At 36.9% G+C, this 22155-nt stretch overlaps 1 protein-coding gene across 2 annotated transcripts in view; it reads left to right on the forward strand.

The window, feature by feature from the left end:
• LOC109711993 overlaps positions 1-5034 on the forward strand; it is a 15607-nt gene extending 10573 nt beyond the window's left edge. The window contains exons 2-4 of one of the 2 annotated variants that reach the window (XM_020235393.1): positions 3030-4161; positions 4570-4656; positions 4745-5034. In XM_020235393.1, coding sequence (XP_020090982.1) covers positions 3030-4161; positions 4570-4656; positions 4745-4809 — 1284 coding nt within the window. In that variant the 3' untranslated portion in view covers positions 4810-5034. The remainder of the gene's footprint in view (positions 1-3029; positions 4162-4569; positions 4657-4744) is intronic. The other variant, XM_020235394.1, reaches the window with a different exon arrangement.

A 22155-nucleotide genomic window follows, 5' to 3' on the forward strand; every position in this document is an offset into this window, starting at 1 on the left:
TTCCGATAGCATAGTAGCTCTACTATATATATATATATATATATATATATATATATATATATATATATATATATATAGTGAGGCTGATATACTTCTGGAAATACGAAGTCCTTCGTGCTTCCAAGTCGTTTTCGATATCGGCTCCATTAGACTTGATATAGAATATATGAAATACCTAGAAAATAAATTTTGCGATTTTTCGATATTATTTGCATAGTGATCGAAGGAGCTCAAAATTAACGGCTAAAAATAAAAATTTTCTAAAATATGATGGTATGATATTAAAATTTTAAATTAAAGATACTGATCTTATCTTGTTTTATATAGTATATAAAATTTTCTATCAAAATTTCACGTGATTTGGATATTTCTATACCTTTAAATTTGCAAACCGCTCATCATAACTATTAAAATTATTGATTTTGATCTTCTTTGATCACTAGGCAAATGATATCAAAAAATTATAAAATTTATTTTCTAGGTATTTCAAATACTCTGGATCAAGTCTACAGAGCTGATCGTCGATTCGAAAGTCTTAATATTGAAAACGACTTGAAAGCTCAGAGAACTCCGTACTTTTAGAAGTATACCAGCCTCACTCAGGGCTATTCTAATTTTATGAGGATCGGATATTTTAATTTAAAATCGGAGTTATTGATCTTTATTTAGATATTGAATAAAATTTTTCATCAAAAATCAACTGATTTCAATTTTTTTGTATCGTTAAATTAGGAAATATTCTATACTACCCATTAAAATTATTAATTTTGAGATTTTTTGATTGTAAGGTAAATGATTTCAAAAAATTATAAAAAATTGATTTCTAGAAGTTTCAAATGTCCTAGATAATTTTTAACGGTATAGATCGCCGATTTGAAAGCTCTATTATCGAAAATGACTTATGAGTATAAAGACGATTGTATTCATAAGATTATAGTAGTCAGACTCTATATATATAAATTAAACAGTGCACATTTCAAATGCTCTAAATTATGTTTAGACAAATCGTCGTTTTGAAAGCTTTTTTTTATTTTTTTATAGAGAGAAAAATAGCATGCCATTCGCTTTATTATTATTCATTAAGTTTAATGAATTAGGCGAAAAAAAGTGACAGCGAGATCTCGAAAGAAAAATATAGCATTGTAGCCGGACTCCAATTTTTGTGTTAAAGATATAGTGTCTAGATCTTATTTAAATTGATTTAAATAATTTTTTGACAAAAATTTAATTGATTTAAATTCTTCTATACTGTTAAAAGAGCAAACAAACCGTATCAACCATTAAAATTACATATGTTGTCACCCTTTGATCATTCAACTAATAATGTCGAAAAACTATGAAATTTATTTTTAAATAATTTAAATTGTTTAGATCATTTTCAACGATACCTATTATCAATTTGGAAGCTGTATTATCGAAAATAAATCGATAGTAAATCGAGCCGTTTACTATCCATAGTAGCCCAAAAACATTCATATATATATATATATATATATATATATATATATATATATATATATATATANGATGTTGCGACTTTCGAATCGTCGATCGGCTCCGTTAAATTTGATCTAGAGTATTTTGAGTACCTAGAAAGTAAATTTTATTATTTTTCGATATCATTTGCCTAGTGATCGAATGGGCTCAAAATCAACAAATTTCAATGACCGTAGTGAGCCGTTTGCAAGTTTAACGGTATAGAAATATCCAAATCACGTGAAATTTTGATAGAAAATTCTTTATACTATATAAAACAATATCAATATCTTTGATTTAAAATTTTAATGTCATATTATTACATTTTGTAAGATTTTTATTTTCAACTGTTGATTTTGAGCCCCTTCGTTCACTAGGCAAATAATATCGTAAAATCATAAAATTTATTTTCTAGGTACTTCAAATACTCTAGATGAAGTTTAACGGAGCCGATCGACGATTTGAAAGTCATAACATCGAAACGAGCTGGAAGCACGGAAGGCTCCGTGCTTCCTCACTCTATATATATATATATAGAGAGAGAGAGAGAGAGAGAGAGAGAGAGAAAGTTTGTAAATCACTTCTAGCATAGAAAATAAAACACTGGTTACTAACTATTTTTCTTTTTCTTTTGAGATCTTACTGTCATATTTTTGTAGCCTAATTTATTAAACTTAATGAATGAAGCGGATAGCATATTATATTTCTCTCTATAAAATGTTACTAACTATTTTTCTTTTCCTTTTGAGATCTTACTGTCATATTTTTGTAGCCTAATTTATTAAACTTAATGAATGAAGCGAATTGCATACTATCTTTCTCTCTATAAAAAAATAAAAAAAGAGTTTGTAAATCACTTGCTACATGTTTGGCATAAAGAACAAACACTGCGGTGAGTATTTATTTATTAATGAGCTGTTAGTTCCTTTATTTCAAACTTAGAATTCTATTTTGTAGTTTGCCCTGGTACCAATTTTTGGTTAAGCTGCACGAGAGTCCTCAACCGTGAGCAGATTCTGTTGGTCTCGAACTTTTTAATTTTTACAGTTAGATTCCTAACTGTTTTATATTTCTGGTTTTACAATATTTCCTATTTAGATATCTTTTCCCAACAAGTTGGACGAATGAATATATCCACATAACCAATGTCTAAATTCCACCTAAGAAATTTTGGACTTTTCATATTGCAAGTTAAACTCATGTTTCATGTAATGTAAATTATGTTTCAATCTGTTACAACCGTGAGTCTAATTCATTTTCCTAATGAATGAAGTAGGTAGCTCGCTACCTATTTCTCAAAAAAAAAAAAAAATTATGTAATCGAGGAGCGTAACGAAAAGCACAAAACTGCAAAGCCATGCTATGGCATAAAATGCAAAAATAAGACATCCAATTGTAACAGATTGAAAGTCTTAGGAGCAATGTGAACTAATCTGGAAGTTCGAGAATCCCTATGCAATTTACCAGTAAATTATAACTTGGGTACATGATAAATGACTGATAATTATTTCTTTCCTGTTACAAACTTTAACGTAGACTCTCTCTAATTCTAGCGGGAGATATCAGAATCCTCTGCAGAAAAGAAAACACATGATCTTGCTACTCCTCCAAGAAGTACCCCCTCCAAAAGGTTTTCATTTAGTAGTATTGCATCTTCTTCGACACCGCGAAGCTCTATTACACAAGTTAGTAGGCATTCTTTTTCTGATTCCACTAAGAGAATGATGCAACCTGAATCTCCTCTAGCACAATCAGCTTCAGCTGTCTCCAGTCCCAACAGGAAAAACAGAACCCCGTCAACAGGAAATAACACCGCGAACTCGATGCCTCGGTCGCGAATATTAACTCGAAGCATGAGTTCAATCAGCAACTCCGAGGGACGAACGGCACCGAGGTCCGTTTCCTCGAGAAGTGAAATGAAAAGGGGTACAGAGTCTAAGCCCTTCCTTCGAAGAGGCAGTGGAATTGGCGCCGGTGCCGGTGCTGCAATGGCTAAACCGAGAAACTGTAATGTTTTCGAGACCACGGCAAATGAAGAAGAGACTACAGAGATGGTTGATCAATGTGATATCGTAAGTGACAGAGAAAAGGACAATAATAAAGACTGTCCAAGACTGTCAGGACATGATTCAGGCGGTGAAAACTCGAGTTTGAGCCAAGAATTGTACAACGATGTTGAACCTGTGTCAGGAAATGGGAAGGCAAATGGAAATAAGGTGGAAGAGTTGTCCGGAGAAAGTTCGAGATCATGGTACTCGAATATAAGTTCGTCATTTTCAAACCAATCGGGCATTGTTAATTTATTGGATTCTCCGGTAGGAAGTCCACCTCCATCGATCTCTCAATCTGTTGAACAGTTGCGGGAGGCCGAATTGACCCGAGTGAGAAAGAAGAAAAGGGAAATAGCTGAGAAGCAAATTGTGGCCTCTACTAATCCGCAATCGCCGAAGGATGTGGCGAGAGGGCTCAAAAGATTCCTCAACTTTGGGAGGAGAAGCAAGGGAAGCGAAGGCTTGGCATCAGAGTGCGCATCGGCATTAGTAAATTCTCATGTTGACGAAGATATTGAATATGAACCCAATACTGTAAAAAACTGCCCGTTAAATGATTTAAGCAAGTCGAAAGACGGAGCATTTGCTTCTGGTTTTAATGATCAAAGAAATGGTCATGCCAACTCGTTAGAAGGTATTTTCCAGGCTTTTTTTTTTTTTTTTTTTGGTTAGCACTTCTTCTGTTTTAGCTTTAGTTGATTAGTCAGCTAGAGTACAAATAATAGTACTAGGTAGAAATTATGCCATCACAAATATGATCTTGGCATAAACTGAAAAAACTGCGAAGCGCTTATTAAACAAAATATGGATTGGCTTTCTGAATGACTATTGTTGGAAAAGAGTCATGTTGCTACCATTATTGTTAGTGTATATATTATCATTATTGTTGGGCAGAATGAGAGGCAAAGCCAAGGATTGTTCTTAACACCAGTTTGTATAAATGTTTTTTTATTTTAAGTTCCTCCTAAATTAGATGAATCTAGTATACACTTTCCCTTATACTGTGGTGGTGCATTAACATTGTGCTAGTGTTTTGGTGCAGTTCAGTACTCCTTACACAGCTCTGTGCCTACTTTAGCTGCAAATTTTGATCAAAAGGAGGATCATTCATTAGGAAAATCTCCAAAAGGTGATTGCTTATTACAAAATTACGTGCAAATTATGTTTGGTATCGGTAATTTTGCTATGATTTTGATTATTCTTCGCTATTGTTGCAGCTCATCGCTCTTTTTTCTCACTTCCGTCGTTTCGTAGCAAGGGAAGTGAAACTAAGCTCAAGTGATAGGATGAGGTCTAGAGGTTTGAGGACTTTTGAAGTTATTGGATTTAGTTAGTTATCGGTCTAGAGGTTTGAAGGCTTTTTAGTTCGGATTAAGATTTTTTAGTCTTCTGCTTATTTTTAATTGATATTCGGAACAATTGAATGCAGGTTGTATGTGTTGGTCTTATTCTACTTCATTACTTCAGATTTAGAGGTTTGAATACCAAATGTTTTCGATTTTGTGTATTTTGTGGCGGTCTAATATTTATTGCAACATTTAGTGTGTTCAAACTTCCTAGTTGTATGGTCTTAGTGATTCTAGCTTTTTATTCTCTTTTTTTGAGGTATAAAAGGCATTGAATGCTGCGACCCGAGGGTCATCCATTTTAGAACTACTCATGTTCTAACACGCTTAACTCTCTTACATCTTTGTCACGCCCCGCGACCAACCGCCAATTTGGACCGGATCGCGGCGCCGACGACAGACCGCAGAACGGACCGGGGTTTTCCCTGTACGCGGACAGAGTCTCCCCTATACGTTCTAGACGTCGCAATCCAAACAATGTACATTACAATGGTTCCAACCAGGAACAGATATCAATCATGATTGCGTAAGGAAGTATCAAACAACATAAACACATCCTATGTTATTACAAGCATTCACATTAGATTCATTTTACATTACATCGCACCTTATATATTACATTCAACCTCCAAATACAATCTAAGTTATTACATCATAGATATTACAAGTTTAAATACATTTCGTTCCTTTCATTTTCTATACCCCTAAGCTACGTCGACGGGGTACTGCTAGCTCTGGTCTCTGGGGGTAGGGCGCTATCTATGGAGCTACGCCCTTGCCTCGCGCCGCCGCGCCGCTCACGTGCGAACCTGTAAAACCCCAAAACAACGTGGGGTGAGAACCAACTCCATGGTTCCCAGTGGGTACGGCCACCCAAGGGAGGAGCTCGACCAACAGGTCCAAGGGAGGCAAATACAAGTTAGTCCAATAAACAGATAGATATGTATATCATAAACATGCAACTAACTTTACCTTGCTTTGCCTCACAACTGCAATGATGTCATGCTATATGCAACAGGGATATATGCAACATGAATATATGCAACAACTAGTAGAATTATTGATTCTACAATCAATCTCGCTAATCTTAGCTCATGTCATCCAACTCTAAGGTTTCCACTACCTTAGGTTATCACATTTACCACTAGCCCTCAAGGTTCTATCTACCTTATTCCAGCTAGCCACCCGACTCGGCCTCGAGTCAATCAACAGCGGATAATCCGCGCTCTGCCCGGCTCGAGGTGAAGGATCCTGTCGCATGCACCTCAGCCTGCAAGCCAAGAACCACATCGCCCAACGGTCCGCCCGAAGGTCCGTGCACCGTGGTCAGGGATCCGCCAGTGGGAGAGGAAACATAGCCGCGTACACCCATAGCCGAGATCCCCGATAGGGAAAGGAATATGCCGCGTCCACCCTAACGCTCTTTGTTCTTGCTTAGTCATAATCCTCAAGGTTCTTTCCGGTGGGAGAGGAACATCGCCGCATACACCCGCGGTCCAAGAACTATTGAGTTCACAAGTACTGGGATTTCCGGAATCGACTTCACAAGTCAAGGGTCCATATCCACCCTATACTATTGACCTATCTAGGTCCAATGCACTTTCCACCCTAGGTCTAGCTGACTCTAGGTTAAATGCCCTTATTTCACAACCTAGGTTTACCTTAACTCTAGGTTCAGTTCTCAACCTATGTTCTTTAACGCTAGGTTAGATGCCACACACCTAGATCNTCACAAAACTTATTTCCGAACTCGACGGATTTCAAAAATCCATATCCAAATTCAAAACTGACCAAACCCAAAATCAAACCTAAACCAGAAGACTAGAATTCAAACAATTATTTCTGTTTACCATATTTCAAAGTATTTATATGAAACTTAAATTTTTAAAATATAAATTTGAATATAATATTAAATTTTAAATTTAAAAGTGAAATTTAAATTAGAGAAATTTTATATTACTATTTAAAGTTTAAATTCAATAATCATATTGTCAAATCATTTGAAATTTTCCTCATATGAATTGCCAAATTATGAAAGGAAAGATAAAGAGAGCAAAAGGAAACAAAGAAAAATAAAAATTTTGAAAATATAGTCGATGTAAAATGACTAAATTGCCCACGTATTAAAAGACAAAAATATTCTTTTTTGAGATACCTGGTAACCGGTATCTCTCCCAAAGTGACCTACTATTGCAGGTCACAATTTAAAAAAAACTAAATCTGAGTCGTTGAATACGCGTGAATGAACGGTAACCAAAAAAAAAAAAGTATAGAAGCATTACTCATTTAATAAATATCAATAGCCTTCAATATTTCTTCATTTACCAATTAAATTCCTGTTGTTCAAATTAAAAATGATATTAACACATGAAATAAATTATTTAGTACGTTAGAAATTATGGTTAGACTTTTCATATTCTGGATGCTTCGTATTGAAAGCAAGTTTACCATAATCAATCAAGCAGTAGTAGTAAATTAATTTTCATTATATATAATAATGTCAATTATTAAATATGTCAACTTTCCTGTATTTTCATATGTCATACATATTTTCCAATTAGATGCGAAGAAAAAATAATATCCGAAATCTCGATCACTCTATTAAGTTTTTACTAATCAGGTTTTTCTCGTCTCCCATTTTTTATTTTTTCTTTCAAGTTTATCATCCTTAAATTTTATATTTTATCAAATTGAAAACTTTTATATCATAGTTGTAAAGACATGTAATTTAAATACTATAAATATTAAACCAAACACATGAGGTGTACTTTTAAAAGCATAGGAGCGCTCGTGTTTGTGACTTTTTAGCTGCTGTATTGTCTAAAGATTCGTGCAGTATGCGTATCTTGATATCATCTGACGGCTAAGAAATCACATGTGCGTCGAGCTCCTGTGCTTTTAAAAGAACAGAATTTCAACTTACAAACACGTACTTAGTCTTAAGTTTATATGTATTTAACTTATGAGTTTACAATATGTGCATTACACGGGTTAGTCGCTAGTGTTGAAAAATGGCTAAAGATAAGACCTTTCTATTCTGAAGGTCCTCGTTGGTGGTCTGCCATTGATCAAATTACCACTGCTTTACTTTACAAAAAAAAAAAAGTTCCCCAAAAAGAAAACAAAAGTGCCTTCCAAATTAAGCAGGTACGTACTTGGTAGGGGCACCATGTCCCAGTACGTGTCTTTCACATTACATCTGATGCTCCAACCCACACCATCTCATCAACAACCAGCCCTTATTTAGGTAGCCTAATTGCATCTGTAACTCAGTCGGAAAATGCAAACCAACTCTCACAAACATTATTTGGAGTAGTTTAAATATTGGGAGGAGTTTAAGGAGTCTTTGATGGTATTAATTGCGTGCTTTCAATATGGAAGTTAGAGAGAGAAGGGACGGGCTAGCCGTGCTGGAGAAGCAGGGCACGTGTGCGCGCAATCGGATTGCCGGCGGTCGTCACACGTGCGCTCCCTCTCCAGCTCGGAAACTCGCCCCTCCGTTGATATCGAAGGTCGGCCGCAGCTGCAGCATAGGTTACTCGTAAGTTTACTCTGTGATCAAATGTGGCTTCTGCACGTGAAAAATTATTGCTTAATTTCATCAGCTGCATCTATACATCCATGCATCTGCATACTACTCATCCTTCTTGTCTCATACTTCAATCACTGAGTAATTTTTTTTTCTTGATTCAAAATTTCAAACGAGTGTGGTACTCAAAGGCAAAGATGAAGAATGAGAAAAGATCGATGATGGGTACGACCCGGTGGACGGGATGTACGAATGCACATGATGCGAATGAAATACCAGATTCAGAAATGGAAGGCGCAGATTTTCATAATATATCAAAGTAAACAATTGAGTCCTCAATTCATTGGATTAAGTGGATAGATTGAGAGTGTTCCAATGAAAATTGCCGGGGTGGAGAATACGAAATTAATATTTAAACTGCTATCAGTTCATTTTGTGAACTGATCAATTATCTTTCTCTACCATAATATTTGAATACATATAAATTCATACGCATATATGTACATTTATGTCCGTATATAGATATGTTCACATGATTCCGCTTCATTCATTGTTTTTGTTGAAATGAATTTAACTGATTTACCTTTATTTTGTTTTGCATATCTATATGCTTTAATTTTCCAAGCAAATACATAGTATGTACATATCTATATACGGACATAAATGTACATATATGCGTATGAATTTATATGTATTCAAATATTATGGTAGAGAAAGATAATTGATCAGTTCACAAAATGAACTGATAGCAGTTTAAATATTAATTTCGTATTCTCCACCCCGGCAATTTTCATTGGAACACTCTCAATCTATCCACTTAATCCAATGAATTGAGGACTCAATTGTTTACTTTGATATATTATGAAAATCTGCGCCTTCCATTTCTGAATCTGGTATTTCATTCGCATCATGTGCATTCGTACATCCCGTCCACCGGGTCGTACCCATCATCGATCTTTTCTCATTCTTCATCTTTGCCTTTGAGTACCACACTCGTTTGAAATTTTGAATCAAGAAAAAAAAATTACTCAGTGATTGAAGTATGAGACAAGAAGGATGAGTAGTATGCAGATGCATGGATGTATAGATGCAGCTGATGAAATTAAGCAATAATTTTTCACGTGCAGAAGCCACATTTGATCACAGAGTAAACTTACGAGTAACCTATGCTGCAGCTGCGGCCGACCTTCGATATCAACGGAGGGGCGAGTTTCCGAGCTGGAGAGGGAGCGCACGTGTGACGACCGCCGGCAATCCGATTGCGCGCACACGTGCCCTGCTTCTCCAGCACGGCTAGCCCGTCCCTTCTCTCTCTAACTTCCATATTGAAAGCACGCAATTAATACCATCAAAGACTCCTTAAACTCCTCCCAATATTTAAACTACTCCAAATAATGTTTGTGAGAGTTGGTTTGCATTTTCCGACTGAGTTACAGATGCAATTAGGCTACCTAAATAAGGGCTGGTTGTTGATGAGATGGTGTGGGTTGGAGCATCAGATGTAATGTGAAAGACACGTACTGGGACATGGTGCCCCTACCAAGTACGTACCTGCTTAATTTGGAAGGCACTTTTGTTTTCTTTTTGGGGAACTTTTTTTTTTTTGTAAAGTAAAGCAGTGGTAATTTGATCAATGGCAGACCACCAACGAGGACCTTCAGAATAGAAAGGTCTTATCTTTAGCCATTTTTCAACACTAGCGACTAACCCGTGTAATGCACATATTGTAAACTCATAAGTTAAATACATATAAACTTAAGACTAAGTACGTGTTTGTAAGTTGAAATTCTGTTCTTTTAAAAGCACAGGAGCTCGACGCACATGTGATTTCTTAGCCGTCAGATGATATCAAGATACGCATACTGCACGAATCTTTAGACAATACAGCAGCTAAAAAGTCACAAACACGAGCGCTCCTATGCTTTTAAAAGTACACCTCATGTGTTTGGTTTAATATTTATAGTATTTAAATTACATGTCTTTACAACTATGATATAAAAGTTTTCAATTTGATAAAATATAAAATTTAAGGATGATAAACTTGAAAGAAAAAATAAAAAATGGGAGACGAGAAAAACCTGATTAGTAAAAACTTAATAGAGTGATCGAGATTTCGGATATTATTTTTTCTTCGCATCTAATTGGAAAATATGTATGACATATGAAAATACAGGAAAGTTGACATATTTAATAATTGACATTATTATATATAATGAAAATTAATTTACTACTACTGCTTGATTGATTATGGTAAACTTGCTTTCAATACGAAGCATCCAGAATATGAAAAGTCTAACCATAATTTCTAACGTACTAAATAATTTATTTCATGTGTTAATATCATTTTTAATTTGAACAACAGGAATTTAATTGGTAAATGAAGAAATATTGAAGGCTATTGATATTTATTAAATGAGTAATGCTTCTATACTTTTTTTTTTTTGGTTACCGTTCATTCACGCGTATTCAACGACTCAGATTTAGTTTTTTTTAAATTGTGACCTGCAATAGTAGGTCACTTTGGGAGAGATACCGGTTACCAGGTATCTCAAAAAAGAATATTTTTGTCTTTTAATACGTGGGCAATTTAGTCATTTTACATCGACTATATTTTCAAAATTTTTATTTTTCTTTGTTTCCTTTTGCTCTCTTTATCTTTCCTTTCATAATTTGGCAATTCATATGAGGAAAATTTCAAATGATTTGACAATATGATTATTGAATTTAAACTTTAAATAGTAATATAAAATTTCTCTAATTTAAATTTCACTTTTAAATTTAAAATTTAATATTATATTCAAATTTATATTTTAAAAATTTAAGTTTCATATAAATACTTTGAAATATGGTAAACAGAAATAATTGTTTGAATTCTAGTCTTCTGGTTTAGGTTTGATTTTGGGTTTGGTCAGTTTTGAATTTGGATATGGATTTTTGAAATCCGTCGAGTTCGGAAATAAGTTTTGTGATTGTTAGTCAGATTCGAATTCAAATTCCTAACTATTTTTTTTCTCACCAATAATTCTAATCTTTTTAATTTATATGTTTAAAATTATATTTAAAATATTTATTAGCTCTAACAGTTAAATTATTATTCTGTTTAAAATATTTATTATCTTTACCGGTTCCAAATTGTTCTTAATGTTATTCGGTTCAATAGGTTAAAATCAGATTCTTGATAGAATAGGTCAAAGTCTGATCAGTCAAATCAATCGGTTCAATCTAGTTTTTAAATCATTGAATTTAAAATTTAAATAGTAATATAAAATTCCTCTAGAGAAATCTAGTTGTAGAAATCTTACTCTCTAAGTTTTTTATGCATTACGTTTTAAATTGATGCGAATAAACTGTATTTTAAATCTTGATAGAAATTTAGTTTTTAAATAGTAATATGAAATTCCTCTAATTTAAATTTCACTTTTAAATTTTAAGTATTTAATTTTTAAAATTTAAATTCATCGTATTTAGAAATAAAACTATTTCTAAAATTTCTATAATTTAAATTAATGCATAATTTGAGAAACACTAAAACATTTAAAGTAGATTCCTAAATTAATGCCTAATAATTTCATAAATTTGGTTAATCAATTAATTTCCTAAATTAGTACTAATTAATTCATAAATTTAGAACCTCAATTAAAAGTTTCTTTAAATATTGTATTCTTTAATTACCAAACTAACATTGAATAAAATAATCCTTTTACCTGCTAAGTATTAAAGTTACATTTTTACCCTCTATTAATCAACGGTTAAGATCTTTTTTTTTTTTTTTTTTTTTTAAGTACCGAATCATTTCTCTTATTAAATATTTACTGGCTATTATGTATTTACTAACTATGATTCCAAACTATATAAATATAAGGGAAAACTTCAAAAACCCTCATGTGATTTCGCACTTTTCTATTTTAATACCGTGTGGTTTAAAGTATATCAAGTTAGTACCTTGTGGTTTCTCACTTTATCACTTTAGTACACTGTAGTTTAAAGTGTATCAAATTAGTACCCTGTGGTTTTATTTTTGTATCAACTTAGTACCCTGTGATTTTTAAACCATAGGGTACTAAAGTGATAAAGTGCGAAACCACAGGATATTAACTTGATACACTTTAAACCACAGGGTAATAAAGTGAAAAAGTGCAAAACCGCAAGATACTAACTTGATACACTTTAAACTACCGGGTACTAAAGTGATAAAAAGTGAAACAACAATGGGAGTATTTGAAGTTTTCCCTAAATATAATCCAAACGCGCCATATGACGGCACATGACACAGTTTCAATAAAAAATTATTAAATTGCTTAGTTAGTAAATATTTATTATCGACTCTTCAAATTAAAAACTATATTTATTAACATGTGAAATAAATTATTTTGATATATATATATGTGTTAGACATTATGTAAATCTGATTAGTCCCATTGAGTAATTCGATACAACAGAAATCTAATTAAGGACAATATGGTAATTTTAAAATAAAAAGATGTCGAAAATAAAAGTTTTACTCTTTGCTCGATTATATTGTTGATACCAAAATTGAGCCGACCTAACCCACGTATGAGCCAATAAGGACACGTGGTACACCAGGAGTCGGCAATAAGGCGCCTGAAGGACAAAAAGGCGGGAACGGTTGAAGATTGGGGCGTAACTTCCATGAGGAGTTAGCGTAACTTCCATGAGGAGTTAGTATAACTTCTACGATCATGGTTACAACCACTCCCCCCAACTACTTTCAACCAACTAATAATGTGGGCTATAAATAGTAACTTTGAAGCCTGCAATAGGGGTCTTTGCCCCTGCATCTTTCTTTTTCGCATTTACTGTTTTCCCTAGGAGTAGTTTCTATAACTTAGATCTTTGGAGTCTGTTTGCCCCATGGGCATCACTCCCTTATAGAATATACTTGGAGTCTGTCTACCCCATGGGCATCACTCTTGTAGAATATATTTGGAGTCTGTCTGCCCCACGGGCATCATTCCCCTGTTCATGTACTCTTCCATTCCCTATTCAATAGAAAGTCACGTTCGGCTATTCGGGCCGAAATGATTTTGTGTTGTGCTAGCCATTCGCTCATCTTCCGGCTTAATTTCCGACTTTCCCCGCACATTCGGCTCATCCAGCCGAACCGGAGAGTGAAAAGAGCTTTCGGACCCGGCTGATTCGATCCCTCATCAGCCGAATCGCTTGATCCAGTCGAAGGGCGCAAACTTCGAGGGTCACTATCCGCAGCCGTTCCTCACCGCGACACCCTCCACTAGGAGGATCTTTGACCGGGTCAAAGGTCGGGAAATTCGGCTACCAACAATTTTTGGCACGCTCGGTGGGACACATTTTTAGCTAAATTTATATTTTATATAAATTATGGCTGATGATAACGCCGTGAATCTACGTAATAGGGTTGTTCCTAGAAATTCTGGGAGTGATCAACCTAGTGATTCAGACAATGCTGGCGAATGTCAAGCCGTTTTGCCAGTTGAAGGAGAAACTAGTAGATAGTCGGCTCATCAAGAGCCGAGTCTAACTCAGGCGCTTGGCCAGATTAGCCGAGTTCTGCAAACTTTAGATCAAAATATCCATCAAGGTACCGTTCGATTAGACGCGGTGCTGGCCGCCATCACGACCTATAATGAAAATATTGCACGAATAGAGCAATTATTGACTCGAAATGAGCAACCAATGACAGGCTTACAAAGGCCTATGATAACACCAGTGTTGCAAAATCCTGCGACACCGGTAAATGGACAACCCCAATACCAGGGGGCACCATTCCAAGCGGCTTACAGACCGGCCGTCATCAATACCGGTTAACAGCCGGAAATTACATGGGGATTGCCACCACCTCCGTCGATGGCAACATACTAGCCCCAAAATGTAGGGGCTAGAGCTGGAGGGCAGGCTCCAAATATTCAAGGAGCAAATCCCATAGTACAAAACTTCGGACCATTATAAGGACCGAATGTGTAACGTATCGAAACCCGAAAACGATATTCGAACTTTAACCAAATTGGTTAAAGTGTCGAAGGAAAGCGATGGACAAGTTCCTCTTGCTGCCCGACAAGTTTGAAAGGGGCGACAAATGAGTTAGAGAAGTGTTAAAATGGTTTTGGCGTCAACCGGCGCGAAGTAGAGCTGAATCGAAGTCAAAACTGCATTCTGGACGTCTTGTACCGGTACAAGAGTGATGGTTGTACCGGTACAAGCAGCGACCAGAGCTTAGTAGCTCTAGGTTTGGTGCAGTCCAGACCTTGTACCGGTACAAGACTCCTTGTATCGGTACAAACCCTGCGTACCCGAGAGGCAGCTCTCGGGTTTGGCTTACTGCCTGGCCTTGTACCGGTACAAGAGGCCCCAGACAGCATTTCGAAGTCGGATGCAAATAAGACTTTGTGGGGGGCCTAGTTGCAATTGTAGCAACATGTTAACTCCCCAACACCTCTCTCTCTCCCTCCCACAGCCACACACATCCCCCTTTCTCATTTTCCTCTCTTTCTCTCTCTAGAAAGCAAGCCCTAGAGCTTGGAGAAGGTGGAGAAGAGCTTGGAGAAGTGGACTTTGGTGGCTTTGGTGGTCCTAGAAGCTCTCCAACAAGTAGGCTTTGGTGGAGCTTGGGCAAAGGTGAGTCCTTATACAAAAATGAGTTTAGGGTTTGGGTTCAGACCTTAGATTTTTTGGGTTTTGATCTCTCTACAAGTGAGGAAATCCTCAAAGGACCATGACTCCATGAAAAACATGAAATTCTTGGACCCCTCTCATGGTGGATCACTAGGGCTCAAAGTAGATGCCCTAGAGATGGTTCTAGAAGTTTAGAAACCTTATTAGAGAGCTTCCCAAGTGATTCTAAGCTTTCTTTTGCTTAGTAATGAGATCAATCTAGGAAAAACGCAAAAATTGCATGTTAGGGCATCCCAAAGAGGGGTTTTGCCCAAGTTAGGTTTTGATCTATTTTGATCATGTAGAAACCTAATTGAGGGTATTTTAAACGCGTTGGAACGCTCGGTTCGACAATTCGACGAGTGTATACAAAGTTATTGACAAAAACGTCGTTTTCCGTACAGAGACCGCAGCACACGGATTAGGGCTTCAAAAATTTTAAGAAATTACACGAAGCACACTTGTAACCATCTAAGTCGGTGGTATCCAAGGACATCGGAAATCTCTTTATGTCTAAGGGTCATGTTTTGAGCATCTGAGTATATTTGAGCATTTTGAAATAATAGGGTTAAATTGTGAGCTTTTATTTGCATAATTGTATATTCAATTGCATGTTGAATGTTTGAAAGAATGTGAGAATTATAAATCCTATGTATGCATAATTGTGATAAGAATCTAGAAGGGTTAGTAAACAAAAGTGACACTATACATAGATTAGCAAGTGGCATTGACGAGTCTAGAACATTTTAGTGAACAAGTGTGACGTTCGCATGAGAACAGAATAGTACTTAGTAAACAAGTGTGACATGAGGACAAGAACTGCAGTGCATATGACACCAGTGATAGCAAAGATTGAAAAGAAAAGAATGATTGTGATATACGACATTTTTAACCTTAGAGTTAAAGTCATTGAGCATGATCTTCCTTAAAGTTAAGGAATGATTGAATTTGGAATCCTCAAATGTAGGATTTGATCGTACTCACATTAGTCCTTGCTCGAGGTTGTGGTAGCTCCCCCTCGGGCGATGTGCTCCGGAGTCGACATCACTGGGTTGTAGCGGGTTCTCCCCAGAGGACGGTCCCATCGGTGTTGTAGCGGGAACTCCCGATTATTGGAATTTTGAGTTGGTTGAGTTTGTGTGAGGCAAAATCTCCTACGGGTTAGCCAAGAGATTGGGTATTGACACTATGACCTTACATTCATCATGAGCATTATATTGTGCATATCGTTTTATATTGTTCAGGCATATTAGTGCATTTGCTAGTTGATTACTTACTTTCCTTTATTCTATTATGCCTGATTAGACCTAGTGGGATAGTCGGCGTGGTTGGTTGCCGAACCCACTGGAAACTTTGTTGTAGTTCTCACACCCCTATTTCCACAGAGCCGGGACCCAGCGAGTCGGCAGACGATCGCGGTAAGGGCATCGCGTCCTAGGTAGAGACCGCCCGAGACATTTATCTATTTAGTTGCATACCCCTTTTGTTATATGTCATCTTTTGTGCTTGATGATTTAGTTGTTAAAGAAAAGAACATGTTTGTTGTGAAAGACCTTTATATTTAAATGCAAGAATGATATTTTAAGATCATGTGATGTAAAAGAAAAGAAATGATGAAAAATGTAATCGATTCCTTAAGTGTAGTTGTTTACTTTCATTCTTGGCTATTGCTTGCCCTCGTGCAAGCCATTGTGTATGCTTCCGCTTATGCAAATTTGTACTCTATTGATACTAGTGTTGAGCCTTGGGCGGACAGGAGAAGCTCTGTCCGTTCGGCGTCTGTTTGACGCTCTCGAACCGGCCAAAAAGGATCGGGCTCGGGGCGTGACAGAATGTAGCACAAGCACAAGTTCCTTTGCAGGAAAATAATAATGAAATATATGCGCAAATCGAAGAAGCCATCCGAAATACTTTTGGAGTTGGTGCAAGGTCGGCAGTGCGGCCTGTATTTTGTTCCCCTTATCCCGCGAGCATAGACGCAGAACATCTGTATCCGGCAAACTGGAAAATGCCGAAGTTCGACAAGTTCTCGGGCGATGAGACCGAGAATACGGCCGAGTATGTAGCCCGGTTCACGGCCCAATGTAGAGAAGCGGCCTCTGACTCATTTTTGAAACTTCGATTATTTAACACGTCGTTAACTAAAATGGCGTTTACTTGGTATACAAGTCCAATTTCGTCCAAGATTGGGACGAATTGGAAAGAAAATTTCATGAGCGATTCTATAGGTCGGAGCCACAATTATCGGTCGCCGACTTGGCTTTATACCGATAAATGTCGGGTGAAACGATCGAAAAGTATTTGAACCGTCTCAAAATAGCCAAAACCCGGTGCTTTATGAGAATGCCGGAATCAGAGTTCGCCAAAATGGCGTTAAATGGTCTGTATTTTAAGATAAAAGACCATTTTAAAGATAAATATTTTTCTAACCTATTTGATCTAGGTGTTCAAGTTGCCCAATACGAGCAATTTCAGAAGAAAAGTGAGGACGATCGGCTGCAATGGAGCCGATATAAAAATCAAAGCAAAGGCAAGGAGAAATCCTTGCTAGAAGAACAGTCGGTTCAAGAAGAGTTGAGCCAATCGAGTGAAAGTGAAGAATCGGCTGATGAAGCAGAGATATAGCCACTTTCTTTAAGAAAAATTTCTTGATAGATAAACATTCGGTTCAAGAAGAGCCGAACTAATTGAATAAAAGTAAATAATCGGCTGATGAAGCCGAGATATATGTGGCTGGGATGATAAAGCACCGTTTTCCTAAAGCCGACCAAGACCAGCGAAACTAAAGCTTGGGTCTCGACTGTGCTTTTGAACAGTCGATTTGGCACCAATAGTCATCCGAATATTCATTCAAAAGACTATTGGGAGGGCATTGTTTATACCAAAATTGAGCCGACCTAACCCACGTATTAGCCAATAAGGACACGTGGTACACCAGGAGTTGGCAATAAGGTGCCCGAAGGACAAAAAGGCGGGAACGGTTGAAGATTGGGGCGTAACTTCCATGAGGAGTTAGTATAACTTCCACGATCATAGTTACAACCACTCCCCCCAACTACTTTCAACCAACTAATAATGTGGGTAATAAATAGTAACTTTGAAGCCTGCAATAGGGGTCTTTCCCCTTGCGCACAAAAGACCACCCTTATTTTCCTACATCTTTCTTTCTCGCATTTACTACTTTCCCTAGGAGTAGTTCCTGTAACTTAGATCTTTGGAGTCTGTCTGCCCCATGGGCATCACTCTCTTATAGAATATATTTGGAGTCTGTCTGCCCCATAGGCATCACTCCCTTGTAGAATATATTTGGAGTCTGTCTGCCCCACGGGCATCACTCCCCTATTCTTGTACTCTTCCATTCCCTATTCAATAAAAAGTCACGTTCGGCTATTCGGGCCGACCAGATTTTGTGTTGTGCTAGCCATTTGGCTCATCTCCCGGCTTAATTTCCGACTTTTTCCGCACATTCAGCTCATCCGGCCGAACCGGAGAGTGAAAAGAGCTTTCGGACCCGGCTTATTCGATCCCTCATCAGCCGAATCGTTTAATCCAGTCGAAGGGCGCAAACTTTGAGGGTCACTATCCGCAACCGTTCCTTACCCCGACACGCTCCACGAGGAGGATCTTTGACCGGGTCAAAGGTCGGGAAATTCGGCTACCAACATATACTTTTTTAGGCAAGATGGCATCAGATTTTATTTGGATGATATAGTGTCCCTATATTGAGTACGTGCTGCAAGGAATAATTTTCTTCAGGCCATCATACCGGACTTTTTCTATAGAAAAGGCGTAGGAGAGTGGGAATAGTGATCATTAGCATATCAACCCTAACAATTTCAAAGTTGGGCCTCAAAAAGTACGTACGTACTAATAAAATAAAATTGAAAAATTAATCTTAATAAATGATTGTAACATGATCATAATGCGAACACCTGAAATAAGCAATTGAAATTGTCCCTTTAGTTTTTATTTGTCAGCAAGTCCTTTATCCGAGACAGGGTCCAAATTTCACACTGTAAGTGTGGTTGCGACGTCGTCTTACTCGTATTATTATAAAGATTAATAATCTACGAGCTGCGTAATGATTTAAAAGTCACTCTCATGCAAACACGTCGTACGTGCCGCCCCTAAGGATTTCTTATTATTATTTTTTTTCAGAATCATAAGAATTTCTATTGATCAGGCCCATGCTGATTAACTCATCACGCACTAAAAATTAGTCCCTCCTCGAATGATCCTTTTTCGTTTGTCCTCAGCATTCCAATGGATGCCAGATGGTAACATTTACTTTACTTTTCCTTCTTGAACTCTTATTCCTTGGCCACAAACCTTACTTGATGGATACAGCTTTTTTTTCTTCTTTTTTTTTTTTTTTTTTTTATGATTTTGATGGAATGGATGACAGTTTTGCATTCGCAACAACAAGTTTTGGTCTCAAATAATGAGTTAATTGCACAATTGGTTTTCATTCTTCTAACTATTTTCATTTTTATTTGGGCTTTTGCTCATGAACTCCTCACTAGTACTATTCAAAATTGGTCTCAAATAGTTTATAAATCTCAAATTTCATTAGTAAATTAACCTTAGAGTTAAAGGTACATTTTTCACGGATTCAAAGCTTTTAGTGGGCTTCAATAGTATTTCCGTAAATATAGTTGAAACCCAAGTATGTTGAGGCCATTTTCTTGTGAGCTTATAATTGGCCAAGCATTCATTCATGTGAGAGCCTATCTCTGCATTTGTTTTGAGGTTTCTAAGTGGTTGATCAAATTTGTTTTGGGTGATTTCATGCAGATCCATTGTTTCAGTTTTTAACTTTAAAATCTAAGAAATTGATCTAGGACTTTGGTCTTTCTATACTTTCTTTTTTACCTCGCTTTGGAGCCTTTCCTTTGTTGTGAGTAGTTCGGAGATGATTCTAGCTGAATAGACGCCATGGCTCCATGAATTTCACTAAGCCACAGCTAGAAGTGCTACCTAGAAGCTTGCTTTAATTTTGGAACCTAATACTCGATTCCAAAACCTGCCCAATAAAACAGACCTGGCTTTAGGTTTCGGAAGCTCATGCCATGTTCAAAAATCTCAGCCCAAGTTCAAATACTTGGCACTTCACAAACTCCAACAAAAATGAGTTACTATGGATCTTTCTATATATCGTGAATCGTGTTCTAAGAGCAGTGTATAGGTTCGGGTGAGCGTCGAGAAGCTGCGATCACATTGTAGTCATTGTGATAGCTATTTGAGGTGGGTACTCAATTATAAATTGATAAAGCAATTCGTTTCTCTTTCTACGACCCCAACCATTCAAATTCTTCTTATTTGGATATAGAATACTCACTGTCGACTTTAAATTCTTGTGTAATTATCTACACATGGGAACTCAATAAGATGTGACGCAAGTCTAAGCCATGTTGAGAGAGAATAAGTACAAAGATGAAAAGAGAGAGATACATGAAGAACACAATTTCTAGACAAATAGAAAAATATTATAATTAATCAAATCTAAAAGCTAATTATATTAACCGAACGGCACATATATGTAGAGGTGATACTTGAATCCTATTATGACAGAAGCTAACAAATTCAAATATATCTCTAAATCTAAACTGATCAAAAATAAATCAAATAATTAGACTCAAAATAGAAAAAAAGCAAAACTTTCTAAAAATAACCTAAAAATGCAAAAAACGAAGGCCAAAACAATTGAATTTGTGTCCCAGAATCGGCCAAGATAGCATTGTGGTTGACCCGTAGATCTCAAAACGTGTTGTTCGAATTGGGATTGCATGCTGAAAATAGACACTCAAGTGAAAAGTTAAAGCTGTTTAAAGATTTTTCCACGCCAATTGTAAATATTGGCAAAATCAATGGAATTTTCAGCCCAGTTTGGTTAAGTCACATCTTTCCATTAACTCTAATGTTAAATTTGCCGCATCAAGATAGCCGTAGTGTTTTGGACCTAGGCAACTGGGCATGGTTGCAATGTGGGTAGCTAGTCAGCACGTCTATAGAGTGCGGACTGGATTGGAGTTATTTTGGCACAAAATGAATACAAAAATTGACTCGGATCGAAAATTCTACTGAACTAAAGTTTCATGGAGTTTCAGACACCTAGAAGAAGTTTAAAGCGCCCGAAACCAAAAAGGAAGGCGGTTTGAAAAATCGTCCCTCCTTCAGCGGTCTTCTTCTATGATAGAACAAGTCGTGAATTAATTTAATCTATTGCAACTAGGGTGCGGTTTGGAATTTCCACCACCACTTAGCGAGGAGGGCTCGGTTCATTGTACTAATGTCAAGAATGCCTAGTCCGCCCTCCTTCTTGTTCCGGCAAACACTCTGCCACGAAACCAGGCATTGTTTCCCCGGAGAAGTCAGTCCTCCACTCCAAAAGAAATCTCTCTATAGAGCCTCAATACGCTTGATTATCCATTTAGGAGTCATGAAAACCGATAGATAGTAAATGGGTAGATTAGAGAGTACGACATTTACCAGGATGAGTCTGCCCCCTCTCGATAGCAGCTTTGCTTGCGACCAGTCGATTTTATTTTGGATTTTACGGATGATCCCCCTCCAATCATCCTTAGAAGGGGGTCTGATTGACAAAGGGGTCTGATTGACAAAGGCAAACCTAGATACCTGGTAGGTAAACTACTGATTTTGCATCCGAGTAAGTGCGCAAGCAAATTGGCTTTTCCCTCTATCTGTCCAGTGTAATAAATTTCTGACTTCTCTCTATTAATTCTCATTCTAGATGCCCATTCGAAGAATTGCCATATAAATTTTAGGTTTCTCAAGCATCTTTTCTTTGCCTAGTAGAAGAAGAAGGTATCGTCTACAAATTGGATGAGGGTAGTCTTGGATGCCTCTGTGGGGCCGATACCAGTAATGAGATTATTACCAAGTGCCTCATTAGTCAATCTGGCAAGACATTTCGCAACAAGTAAGAAAAAGAAAGAGGAGAGCGAGTCCCCTGTCGTACACCCCTTTTCGTCTTTATCCTGTTGGTGGCGTCATAATTAATCAGAACTGCAACCTTGGCGTTGCAAACACAGAGTTTGATCTAGTTGCACCATTTTTTGTCGAAACCCCACTAGTCTAAACTGTG

Source organism: Ananas comosus, linkage group 6, assembly GCF_001540865.1.
Source record: "Ananas comosus cultivar F153 linkage group 6, ASM154086v1, whole genome shotgun sequence".
In the NCBI taxonomy this organism is placed as follows: Eukaryota; Viridiplantae; Streptophyta; class Magnoliopsida; order Poales; family Bromeliaceae; genus Ananas; species Ananas comosus.